General features: G+C 44.0%; 1 protein-coding gene across 2 annotated transcripts in view; it reads left to right on the top strand.

Annotated features, from left to right (window-relative positions):
* The first annotated feature begins 11,152 nt into the window (after positions 1-11,152).
* The window catches only part of MSL2 (MSL complex subunit 2), a 33,419-nt gene continuing 31,024 nt past the window's right edge, over positions 11,153-13,547 (top strand). Inside the window, exon 1 of one of the 2 annotated variants that reach the window (XM_006727915.3) lies at positions 11,153-12,538. In XM_006727915.3, the coding sequence (XP_006727978.1) occupies positions 12,397-12,538 (142 nt within the window). In that variant the 5' untranslated portion in view covers positions 11,153-12,396. The remainder of the gene's footprint in view (positions 12,539-13,547) is intronic. The other variant, XM_081826780.1, reaches the window with a different exon arrangement.

Genomic DNA, 13,547 nt, shown 5'->3' with positions numbered 1-13,547 from the left:
TAGAGATGCAAATCTGAAGCTCAGAAGAGATATCAAAGCAGAGATATTGATATAATAGTTATTTAAGAAAAAGGGATAGCTTGAACCATTTGAGTGAATGAGTTTCCAGAAGGAGAGTATGAAATAAGAAGGGTTAATGCCTGTGTCCTGAATTCATTCATTCAACTACTCATTCATTCACTGAAAAATAAATGAACTAATACTTTAGGCTCTCAAAAAAACTTACAGTCTAATAAGTGAGACAGAGATGTAGATAGCTGATTTCAATTTAGGGGTATCTTAAATATCAAACTGAAATAGGAAGAAATAATCTGCAAATGAGAAAGAGAAAGAGAATACACAGAAATAGGAAAACTCAGTACAAATCACAGAACAAAAGAGAATGTTTTCAGAAGAGAGATGTAATAATGATAAAATTTTTTCAGACAGAGCAGTGAAGTAAGGATCAAGGTTTGGTAAATTAGGTTGATATTGTTGAATGCTACCTACCTCTCCTTTGTTCCAGGATTGGAGATAACAGCCCACAGCTAGGGACAATGAAGCTGAGGACCTCAATTTTTGCAACCATCTTCCTCAGGACCAAGAGCCAACAATACTAGCCCTGCCAGCACTAGCCACCACCCCAACCCTCTCTCTCTTCCTAGTTCACAGAAAAAGAGGGAGGAGATGGAGAGCCAGAGTCCAACCTTGTGGCTGTGTGTTCCTCTCACAGGGAAGCCGTGCTTTTTCTCCATTCTGAACATCAAGAAAGGCTGGAGGGGGGGTGGTGGTTGGGAAGGGAAGCTGATTTCCTGGTTGAATGTATTCTTGGGCAGGGGACTCAATCTGAGCAAAGGGAAAGAAACCGGAGAGAGATATCAAGCAAAGATTGGGGTTATGCTATGGAGTAGCCTAAAGTCCCACTATTTTTTCATAGCAGAGATGAGTATTTCCTGTTAGAAGGGCCCTGAAGAAAGTAACTGAGATTGAGCCATTTTGGCAATACCCCACTTAAGGGAGCTATCACCACCAAGAGGGGTCTAGCATCAAGAGACCATGGGATGGAGTGTTGAGAATGGGAACAGAAGAGGCCCTGGAAGTGGCCAAGCCAGAGGTGTTCCCCCATGTGAGGGCACATGTGAGTGAACACTCAGAAGTAGTCCTAGGAAAATGCAAATGCATACCCAAAGAGACACCCTGCACTTGGATGCCTGCCACTCAGAACTTCAGTTGCTAGTTAACGTTAACCAGAGAAGCAGTGACAACCATTAGTGAGAGCTACAGTCCTTCTCATTTGAGCAGACAGTTATACAGGTCCACCAGATCATTTGCAGGGCCCAGGGCAAGAGTACAAATGGCAGCCCGCAGACCCACATACCATATGTCTCCAAATCTACAAGTTATAAATCAAACTAACAAAATTTTAAATAAAATATGTTTCAGCCTCTTACTCTAACAAATAAATTTGCAAAACAACATGAAAGATCAGGTTTGAATTTAGAATTTTTGAAATCCTCAGAATTTCACACCAGATTGTGGCAGAATTTGTCTTCCAACCATGAATCCTGGCTCACCTCCCCTCTCTTCCTACTGACTTTCTCATTTTTCCAGGATCCTGACTGGCTCAGCTCAACCCAAACATCTACTCTCTATTATCAATTGCTGTCTCTTGACCACTTCTCAGCTCTTGGGCAAATCTCCTTTGTTCTGTGGACCCCTCAACCTGACAGGAAGAGAGGCATTACCAGAGTTGCCCTTCTAGTCTGGGCCTAAGAGTGCTACTGCACTTGTCCCTTTTCCTCTCCTCTTTATACCAACAGGTCAGAGGAGTTATATCTTGAAGAGAAAAAAAAGAGAAAAAGATGAAATTTAAAACATTTTGAGGGCGCCTGGGTGGCTCAGTTGGTTAAGCGACTGCCTTCGGCTCAGGTCATGATCCTGGAGTCCCGGGATCGAGTCCCGCATCAGGCTCTCTGCTCGGCAGGGAGTCTGCTTCTCCCTCTGACCCTCCCCCCTCTCATGTGCTCTCTCTCATTCTCTCTCTCAAATAAATAAATAAAATCTTTAAAAAAAAATTTTTTCAAAAAAAAAAAAAACATTTTGAAATTGTAGTTTGTGGCCGAAATTTCAAGTGGCATCCAGATTCTATTCTCTCCTTCTTCCTTAATAATAGAACTTCTTCCATTTTACCTGGCATGTCCATGCACCTATGAAAGGACTATATTTCCAGACTCCCTTCCATCTGGGCATGGCAAAGTGCCTAAGTTATGGGCCAAAGAAATGCGTTACGTGGGATGCTAAAAATTGGAGGCTGCTTAAAAGGCATTGACTCAGCTGGGAGGTGGTCCCTTTTGTTCTCCCTTCCTCTTTCCTATTGTCTGAAGCGTTGAAGCTTCAGTAGCTGTCTTGGGCTATAATGAACTTGAAGGTAGATGTATTTGGATGGTGGGTCACAAAGACAGAACCTGGGTCCTTGATGACAGTGAAACTGTCATGCCAGCTGTGCCTGGCCTACCTCCAGACTTTTTTTTTTTTTAAACACGACAGAAGTAAATTTCTGTTTTGTTTCAGCAGTGTTACTTCAGGTTTTCTGTGATTTTAGCCAGACTTATGCCTGATTCAGTTTTAAATTAGACCAGACTTGATTAACCAGAAAGTGAAGGAATCTACCCAAAATGTAATACAAAGAAAGGAAAGGACATTTTATTTTATTTATTTTTATTTTTATTATTTTTTTAAGATTTTATTTATCTATTTGAGAGAGAGAATGAGAGAGGGAGAGCATGAGAGGGGGGAGGGTCAGAGGGAGAAGCAGACTCCCCGCCGAGCAGGGAGCCCGATGCGGGACTTGATCCCGGGACTCCAGGATCATGACCTGAGCCGAAGGCAGCCGCCTAACCAACTGAGCCACCCAGGCGCCCGGAAAGGACATTTTAATATAACATTATTGAAAGTAATGATTGGACAATAAGTCAAACAGCGGGGCCCTCTGTGGTTTTGAAGAATATAGTTTCAGCAGAGTGGTGAAGGAAATCTTATTTCAAGAGGTCAAGAAATTAATGGTTAACTAAAAAAAGAAAAAAAAAGAAATAAGGTTGAATTCTACTAAAAGTTTGACAGGTTAGAGGAAGAGAGAAAAGCTGTGAAAGATGGTTTTTGAAGCATATGGCATTGCTAGACAGAACTAGGGAATATAGCAAGAGGGGTGGCAGGCTGAGGAAGTAAAATTTGGGAAAACCATTGAGGAAAGTCCTGGAGGAAGCCAGAAATAGAAGGGAAGAATGAGAGATGGGGAATTATGGAATATTTTGATGTAGAGAAGAAGATCTTGATTTTCTCCTAAAAATAGAGATAAGGTCCTCTGCAAAGAATTGGAAGGCAAGGCGAGATGGGTGTTTAAAGACATGGGAATGTGGAAAAGATTTGGAATAGCCCCAAACCACAGCTAAGAAAGGGTTAGACCTTTCAAATAAGATTTTAATAGTAAAAGGAGCTACTGTTTATGATGCCAGTACTGCTTATTATGCTGGATACTTTACGCACATTACATCACTAAAAATGAGAAATCTTCTCAGTTTGCTACCTACCTCTATGACTGCTCCTTCTCAGTCTCTTTTGTGCTGTTTATTAAATTTTGGTGGTCATCAGGGTTTCATTCTTAGTCTTCTCTTCTTATTCCCACTGGGTAACCTGTATCTCTCCCATGATTTCTACTGCCGTGTGTATGCTGCTGACTCTCAAGTCTATATCTCAAAGATAGACTCCTCTCCCCTAAACACACAGCACCAGACTCAATGTCCAGAACTGCCTACTGGGCATTCACTTGGACGTCCCAGACGACTTTTAACTATACATGTCCACAACTTGCTTTCATCATTTCCCTCCAAACCTATTTTTCCTGCTGAGTTCCCCCCCTCTGTGAATTTTTGGAATAGTTTTAAGAGTAGGGATTCTAGAACCAGACAGCGTGGATTCAATTCTCATTTCTATTAGATCTATGACTTTGAACAAACTACTAGACCTCTGTGATTCAGTTTCCTCACAGGTGAAATAGGAATGGTAAGAATAGCATTTACTTCATAGGACTGTAGAGCAGAGTAATGAGTTAATATGTTAAAATACTTAGATCAGTGCCTGGCACATGGTAAGGCCATGGAAGTGTTCATTATCATTGTCACAGTTAGAGAACTTGGATATCATATCATCTTTGTCCCTCATTCTCACATCCCAACATGCCCCAAGTCCTATTGATTCAGTCTCGTTATCTCTCATCCCTCACTGCCACCACCTTAGTTTGATGCCCAAGATCAAGGGTCAGCAATTTTTTTTTAATGTAAAAGGCCAGAAAGTAAATATTTTAGGCTTTGCATGTCACAACTACTCAAATCTGTTGTAGTTATGCAAAAGATACCCTAGACAATTCATAAATGGTTGAGCATGGCTGTGTTCCAATAAATATTTATGGACACTGAAAATTAAATTTCATATAATTTTCATGTGTCATAAAGTGTTATTATTTTCATTTTTAAAAACCATTTTAAAATGTAAAAAAAGCATTCTTGTGCACCATGCAAAAATAGGCAAGGTGCCAGATTTGGCCTTTGGACTATAATTTGCCAACCTCTGGGCAAGATAAGATCATCTTTTGGTAAAATACTGCAGTAGCTTCTTAATTGGTCTCTCTGCTTCTAATCTTGCCCCTGCACACCAAGTCAATTTTTTATGATGCTCCATTAACCTCAGGATGACCCTGAGGTTCTTTGTAATCTGGTCTCTGTTTATTATTCCAACTCATTTCTCAACACTTTTCCTCTGTATTTACTGTATTTGCTACTCAACTACATGACGTTTCCCAAATATGCAAACTGCTTACTCTAGGCCTTTTTATATGCTCTCCCTTCTGTTTAGAGACTCTTCCTAACCTTCTTCTGTTTCTCCCATTGGTCCCTCAGGTCCCATTTTATAAATCACTTCCTTCATATTTTCCTGAGCTTCCATGTCTGGTTGTGTCCCTTCTCATGTTTATATAGGACCATAACTGAAATACTGTCTCATTGCATTACAATTGTATATTCATTTCGGTCTTAACCTGTGGACTAGAACTGAGACTGTCTTTTTCACCTGTATATCCATACTGCCTGTGTTAGAAACACATTTTTTTTTAAAGATTTTATTTATTTATTTGACAGAGAGAGACAGCCAGAGAGAGAACACAAGCAGGGTAAGTGGGAGAGAGAGAAGCAGGCTTCCTGCCGAGCAGGGAGCCCGATGCAGGGCTCGATCCCAGGACCCTGGGATCATGACCTGAGCCGAAGGCAGACGCTTAACGACTGAGCCACCCAGGCACCCCTAGAAACACATTTGATGAAGATATGACTCCCCGTGGTAATCCTTCAAGGAAAGTATTATTGTCCCTATTTTATAGATGAGAAAACTAAAGCTCAGAGAACATGAATATTTTTTCCCAAGTCTACACAGTATGTATTGGAATAAAGATTTGTTCATGCTCATTCCACTACCCCATGCTATCTCCCAAAGTTCAGGAATAACAAGGAAGATAATTGCCTCATAAAGTCTAGTTTTCTCAGCATCAGATTAGAAATCTTCATTCCAGTCCCTAGTCTGTCTGCGAGTTATAAAGACCATTTTGAAAATCTTATTGTCCAGGAGTGTATATTTAGATATTTTTAGGGATCCTATTCTACCCAAGTGATGTACCCTTTTTGACATTGTTCCTGCAATCCCTTTCCCTGTCCCTAAGCAGCTCCCTTTCTCATTTTATATAGCAGCAATTCCAAACTCTCATCACTCACTTGATGAACTTTTCCTACTACCTTCCCTAATAGGAAAATGTTGAGCAAATTAAGGATTGAGGTTCCTTTAGTCCTACCTGCTTGACTCAACCTGCTTGACCAGAGGACTATCTCAGTTGTGTAGCGCTGAGCCCTGTAAAGTAAGTTGGTGACTAGCAACCCTCAGCTAGCACCATAGACCATATGGAACAGGTGGGAGTTGTAAAAAGATATACATTGTCCTAAGACAGATAGGGATCTTAGATAAAGGAGAAATAGACAGCCCCCAGGGACGAATGGGCTGTGTTCCAAAAATTCAATTTTAAATTGACTGTTTGGAATGCAGAACACATTTTCCCTTAGACACGATGCTATGAATAATTGCAGTTATTTTCCCAGGAAAGTCCACACAAGCTTGTTTAACCCATAATGTTGCAGAAATATCTGCTAAGACATTTTGAATTTACATCGAGTGCATCCCTTAAATCCTTACGACTCTGAATTATAAATTAGCTACGTGCATAGCTGCCACTTCAACTAAACTGTGAACTCTTTGAGGGCTGGAAACTGTTGAATTATTCATTTTTGTATTCTGAATGCCTGGCATATAACTGACAATAAATGTTGGTTGCATAAATTACTGAACAAATTTAATAGGCATTTGAATAGATTTGAAAGTGTGTTAGGGAATAAAAATAGTAACATTTAGTGGCTACCTTCATATGTGTCTGGCACTGTACTAGGCAGATGACCAATAAAGTAAACTGCTTTGTTTGGGCTAGAGGTAGGGATAAAGAAGCTGAAGGCAATTTAATATTTGAGATATAAAATAAATGGGTGCTAGACTTGCTAAATAAATGTTTTGGATAATACAAATGGATAGATGTACTGATTTGAAAGAAGTCACAGAAAAAATATCACCAGGAGTTGATATCCAAATGGAAGCATTTTTTTTTAAAGATTTTATTTATTTATTTGAGAGAAAGAGTGAGAGAGAGAGAGAGCACAAGAGGGGGGAGCAGGAGAGGGAGAAGCAGACTCCCCGCTGAGCAGCTAGCCCGATGCGGGACTCGATCCTGGGACTCCAGGATCATGACCTGAGCCGAAGGCAGTCGCTTAACCAACTGAGCCACCCAGGCACCCTAAATGGAAGCATTTCTTTTTTGGGGGGCTCTAAGACTGAGTGAGAAGGGGCGAGGTAGGACCACAACTAAGAGCAGAAGGTGGAAGATAAGGTTTGATAACACTCAGAGAGCAGTGGTCAGAGAAGAATGGAAGGATTGGTTTGGATTAGGCCCTGTTTTAATTTCACCTGGTTTATTGCTCCTTGTAAAGAGGTAATTGCTCTGGCCGGTCTCTGATTTGTTGTTAGTTTAGATTAAATTATTATCACTCTCCCATAGATTGAGGTTAATCAGATTGATTTCTTTCCACAGTGACAGTCTGCGCTAGTTAAAATTTGGTAGGGATGGTGTCTTGGTTTGGGCTGCTGTAATACAATACTATAAACTGGGTGGCTTAAACAGCAAACAATTATTTCTCACAGCTGTGGATGCTGGAAATGTGAGATCAGGGTGCTGGCATGGTCACTTGGTGAGGGTTCTCTTCTGGGTTGAAGATGAGGCTGATTTCCCATTGTATCCTCACATAGCAGAGAGAGTGAGGGAGGTCTCTGGAGTCTCTTTTGTAAGGGCACTAATCCCATTAAAGAGGGCTCTATTCTCACGACCTAATTATCTCCCAAAGGCCTCCACCTCCTGATACCAGCTTGTAGGGGTTGGGATTCCAGTACATGAATTTGGGGAGCTGGTGAGGGCGCACAAACATTCCATAACAGATGAGTATAATGCTGAAGGCAGTGGAGTGGAGATACTAGGCGGTCAGGGAGATATGCAACCTGGGAAGGCGGGAGAGGAAACATCTCTGGATAGTTTTTGGTGGAGAAAGAAAAAGTGGAGGGGTGGCAGAGAAAGGAGGGTGAAAGAGATGGGCAAAGGGAGGCAAACAACGATTTCATAATTTTATAAAGGGCCCAACCACTCAGAAACTCCCTCTCACTTAATGCCAGCCTGATCTTTGTTCTTTGAAAGTTTAACTACAACTAACACATTTTCTTTATTGTCCCCAAAGTGCTTGAGTATAATCAATAAATACTTGTTGATTGATTATTCTGAGTGTTTCAAATCAATCCACACATCGGGTTTTATTAAGGATCTTAGAATTGACATTGATTAAGCTGAGATAAGAACTGTCTTTAAGTTTATAAGACATTTTGTGTTTCTCCCCAAGGAAAAGCAAACACTTGTCCATGCCTATTTTGAACCATACACTGTACTGGGGAGTTTACTTATATAATTGCATTTCTAATAATTCATCATTGTTTTAACAATTACTGAGTACCCATTATAAGCCAAGCCTTATGCTAGACAATGATGATAAAAGTCAAAGAGGGAGAAACTCTGACCTTCTAGCAGTTGCTAAACCAACAGTTGCCATGTAGTTTGAGAAGTGCAATGAAAGAGGCAAGCAGTTGCCAATCTTGGAAGACAGAAAAGGGGAGCTTTAACTCAAAATGGGTAGGAAATACAGACAATAAAAAGAAAACAAGTATTTGTTGTTTGTCTGAAATGAAAATTTAACTGGGTGCCAAGAGGAGCCTGAGGAGACATGACTAAATGTAATGTGATATCCTGGATGGGATGCTGGATCAGAAAAAGGACACTAGGAAAAAAAACCTGAAGAAATATGAATAAAATATGGATTTTACTTAATAATAATGTATTACTATTGTTAATTGCAACAAATGTACATACTAATGTAAGATGTTAATAATAGGGGAAATGGAATATATGAGAACTGTCAGTACTATCTGTGTAATAATTCTGAAAATTCAAAACTGTTCTCAAATAAAAAGCTTATTGGGGCGCCTGGGTAGCTCAGTCATTAAGCGTCTGCCTTCGGCTCAGGTCATGATCCCAGGGTCCTGGGATCCAGCCTCGCATCAGGCTCCCTGCTCAGCGGGAAGCCTGCTTCTCCCTCTCCCACTCCCCCTGCTTGTGTTCCCTCTCTCACTGCGTCTCTCTCTGTCAAATAAATGAATAAAATCTTTAAGAAAAAAAGCTTATTAAAATTTTTTAACTGGCATCTTGTATTTTTGTTAGATCTGGCAACCCTAACACTTTTACTTCCAAATAATAATTAAATATAAAATATGAAAAAAATTACATTGATAGTTTGAGATTTGAGTTACATATGATTTCTCCTAAATATTTGATCCAAATACTTCATTTTCTATAAACAGTTCATTGTTTTCTTTTTAGGGAAGGCTCCAGCAACCAAATAGTTATTACAGACAATATACTTCAATGTGGAGATGCTTTGCTTCTAAATGCCATAAACTTACCACCAGTTGCAAGCAATCTCAGAGGCTAAAAAAAAAACAAAATGGTTTAAGTTTCTTTCTCTCTGTCTCACACACAGACTATCAATAAAATTAATCTTAATTTAGGTTGCAAACATCTCAAGTGGTTAAAAAAAATCCAGTTATGAGAAAATCAGCAAGGTTAAGGCCCTAAAGTAATCACTTGCCTAGGGTGACTGCTAATTTATGTTGCCTGAATGGAAAACAGTACTGATTATTTTACTCTCCGTGTTACTCCTCTGGAGGAAAACAACCTGTGGTTTGTGGAACAAGAATTGAGTCTGGAACAAAAATAGAACTGTATAATATAACAGTTTTATTTGAAGGTGAGCTTAGAAAAGATCACTTATCAAACAAACGACCCAAGGAAGATGGGGCTTTTAAACAAGAGAATGAATTTGAGAATATTTGTTATTTTCCAGATACAAGACGACCAAATATACTTTGCACAACTTTAATTTCTGCTTTGCTGCCTAACAAAATTAGGAAGTTAGATTTCCATTGCTTAATAACGTAAGTGCTGATAATATGCTAGCCCTTGTAAAGAAAATAAACCTGTCATCATATGGCACGAGAAATTATCAGAAGTTATTGGGTTCCCTTATCTTATTTTCTACTCTAAATAGAAAGTCCCTAAAACTAACTGTATTTGTGCCCCCAAAAGATACACATGTCATAAATTTCACTTTACAAACACACGTAGATCATTTATTTTGTGCAAAAAACTATGCTGAAGAGCTTTGGCGTGTCCAGAGGTAAAAACGGTTCCTATGCTGTTTCTATTTGTGCTACTCAAAAAAAGTTTTGTACTTTTAGAGACGAGGGGAATCATATGTTGTTAGGCTTTTGTTTATTTATATCTCTGTCCCTGGTCTCCTGCAAAAACATAAGGTGAAAGCTTGTTTAAAAAAAAAAACAGATGAATACTTTCAAGGACTTGGGTCCGTTCTAAAGCAGGACCGTGGACTCTTCAAAAGCTCTGTTCACAAAGAAAGGTTAAGTCTGTCAAAGGAGTAAAAAAGGGTTTCGTTTTGCTTTTAAATTGGACAGTTTTCCCGTACGAGCTCGGCGAGGTCCCGGTCGGCGCCCCAGAAGGCTGGGCGGCTCGCGTAGGTCTGACTCCAAGGACAAGAGGCCGCAGAAAGAGCCCAGTTCTGATGGGCGGGAAAGGGGAGGTGGGTCCGAGCCCCAACGGTTACAGACCGCCTGCCAGGGTCTTAGTGACCTCAAGCTGCCATCGACGCTGGCCGCGATCCTAATCTAGGAAACGTCGCCCGCACGCCGGCTGGGCGCGTGGCCACGCTGATTGCTGTCGATCTTCCCGGGCTGTGCAAGCAGGCCCCGGTAGCGCCCTTTCGGTGCTTGGAAAGCGCCGTTCTAGGAGAAAGGCCGCGAGGGCGGGGCTTAGGGCCGTGCGGGACTATTTCCTCATACAGTGGTCAGTCAGGGCGAGGAGAGGCCGCCAGGGCGGAGCGCCAGCCACATGGCGCGACCCCGCCGGGCCTCAGCGTTGGCGGGCACGGAGGAAGCAGTGTAGTGCGAGAAGCTTAAAGCCCAAACTGTGGAAGGATTGGTCAGCTAACAAATGTTTCGCCACAGCCCACACGCCTAAGAGGGAATTTGGGAACGCATGGGGGAGGGGCGGAGAGAACGGCTTGCACAGAGCATGCTCTAAGAGCCGTAAGTGGAGAGCCAGGCATGCGCTGTGAAGCCGGGGTGGGTTGGCAGCAGGGAGGGGCTGGCGTGAGCGGGGTGCTGTGTTTATCCGGTTTTCTGGGTGGGCGGTCAAGGCGCACGCGTAAGGGCGAAAGGCGGTGGAGCTTGATATTGGAGTGCGCATGCGCGGAGCGAGCCGGTAGCTCTGGGAGGGTGTGGAGGGGGCTCTTAGAGGAGAAGCAGGGGAAAAGGGAAGCGAAGGGAAAGGAAAGGGGGGGAGGGGTGAGAGTGTGCTCTGCGCATGCGTGCGGGCGCTAGCGACGACGGCGGCGGGGGAGTCTCGGGGATGACAGTGGCTTTGCCCGTTGGGGTAACGGTCGTCGTCGCCGGCAGGGCCTGAGGCGCCGCACACTCCGCGGGATTTATTAAGGCCGCAGCAGCCCGGGCCCTACCGAGTTAGAGTGGCGCGTGGAGTCAGGGTGAGGGCGGCGAGGCACGGGGGGAGGGGCCTGCGGCGGGGCCTTGCTGTGTGCTCTGGGCGGCGGCGGCGGCGGCGGGGCCTGGCGGTGTGAGTGCTCGCCTCAGCTGCGGCCGGGCGGGAGCCGTGGGCGGCAGCGGCCGTCGTGTTTGGCCGAGGAGGTCTCCGTGTGTGCGGCGCGGAGAAGATGGCCGGGTAGTGAGGGGGCGGCGCTTGCGCCTGGTGACCTCGCAGTGAGCGACTGAGCGAGGGGCGCCGCCGCGGCCCGACCGGGCCTGCTCCCCGCCCCCTCCCGCCGCCGCCGCCGCCTCCGGCCCGCGCACTTCCTCCCCGGCCCTCCCCTACCGGGTGGGGGACTCTCCTGCCCGCTTTGCCACCTCAGGGAACAGCGGGGTTGTAACTACCGGGGCGGAGAGCCAGGCGCAGTCCGGGCCCCGCGTCCGATATGGAGAGAGCGGCGGCGGCCTCCGCCAGCCGCAACTGCAACATTCGCCGCCGCCGCGTCTTGGTGCACTAGATTGAGGAAGTCGACGCCCGAGCCGTCCTCCTCGCCGTCGCCGCTACCTCTGCGCCGGGCGCTGTGATGGAGTAAGGGCCCTGCAGCCCGTGAGAAGCGTGCCCGCCCCTCGGACCGGGCCGGGGCCTGCTCCCGCGCCCGCTCAGCTCGCCCTGAGGAGGTGCCTCCGCGTCCGGAGATGCAGCGAAGGCCGCCCGCCGAGCCGCGGGGCTAGATTGAGCGCCGAGTCCCGGCCGGAGTGCCGCAGCCCCCGCGTTCTTCGCTCCGAGGCTGCCTGGGACAAACTCGAACGCTGGTTTCTATCTCTTTCTCTCTCTTTTTTTGTGTGTGTGTCTGCAAGTCTCAGGGACGGAGGAGGGGCGCCAAGGCCCCATGTGTGGGAGGATTGCTTCAGCTCCACAAACTTGTACGGATTTTGGTTACTACTTTGGCCAGTGGTTCTTCTCTGATTTCCTTCGATTTGTTGCAAATTCGCCATTGTTCCCTGGCTGCTTACAAAGTTGGATCCGGAATTTCTTTTCAACCGGGAGCCAACGGTGTCGAAGTGTCTGCAATGAACCCCGTGAATGCTACTGCTCTCTACATTTCCGCGAGCCGCCTAGTGCTCAACTACGACCCCGGAGACCCCAAGGCGTTTACAGAGATTAACAGGCTCTTGCCTTACTTCCGACAGTCCCTCTCTTGCTGTGTTTGCGGTGAGACGCTTTTTATTGTTCCCTTTCAGTGCTTGTTTAAAAAAAAATCTGGGCATTGGTAACAGGAACGGTTTGGCGGCGTGGTAGTTTGTATTAAGCTTTTGTTATTTGTTCATTAGTATACGGTCATTAGTTTCGACACTCGTCAAAGGACTTTTGCCCGGCATTTCAGAAAGACAGCTCTTCTAAACCGTTTTGTACGGCGGCCTTAACGTTCAGAACTGTTAATTCGCCTCGGGTCAGTTCCTTGCCATTTCTGTTGATGGTTTTATAAATGAGTGAAGTATGCTTGCATATTGCTGCTTTTTTTTTTTTTTTCCAATCTTTGTTACGAGAGCTGACAACACTTACTTTGGTTAAACGTGGTTAGGCCTGGTTAAAAAATGTACATGTGGCGTGTTTGCATTTCCCCAGACTGGTGTTATGTGTGGGTAGTGGTATAATCTGATGCACCCACAGCCTGTGAACTCGGTGCAGAACTTTCCTCCGTGTTCTTCAACAAATGCTTTGACAGTTTGACGGTGAACAGTGAGCCCGGGAAGACTGATGGTACTGTTTTTTAGTTGGTGGGATTTTTACAGGATTGTTCCTTATTTTGTGGTTTTAGTATGTTGTGGCCTGGTAGACGGTTATTTTAGATGGTTGGTTTTTTTCCCCCCAAAATATTTAGTGTAGGGTAGGCTACTTTCAAGTTATTTTTGAGAGGTGAAGATATGCTAAATTGTCTAATGGAAGTGTCTCAAAAGTGCTAATAATTTGGATTAACTTTGTACCCATTATTATTTTTTAACTTTGCACCTTTTTTCAGAAAACCTGGACTGAAAACATTAATATGAGGGAAATGGCAACTGTCAAAAAAACCACAACAGTGCTATACTCCATTTCGTACTCTTATTTTGCCCCAAGTTTTGAGGTTTTGCTGATGCACTTGTTTAGTCAGAACTTGAGAAATTCAGGCATTTCAGGTTTTCACTTTAATCTTAAATAAAAGAAATTTTGTGGCTATAGT

This window comes from Leptonychotes weddellii, chromosome 1, assembly GCF_054177405.1.
Source record: "Leptonychotes weddellii isolate Sample4059 chromosome 1, ASM5417740v2, whole genome shotgun sequence".
NCBI lineage: Eukaryota > Metazoa > Chordata > Mammalia > Carnivora > Phocidae > Leptonychotes > Leptonychotes weddellii.
This window is presented reverse-complemented; position numbering and strand designations above follow the sequence as displayed.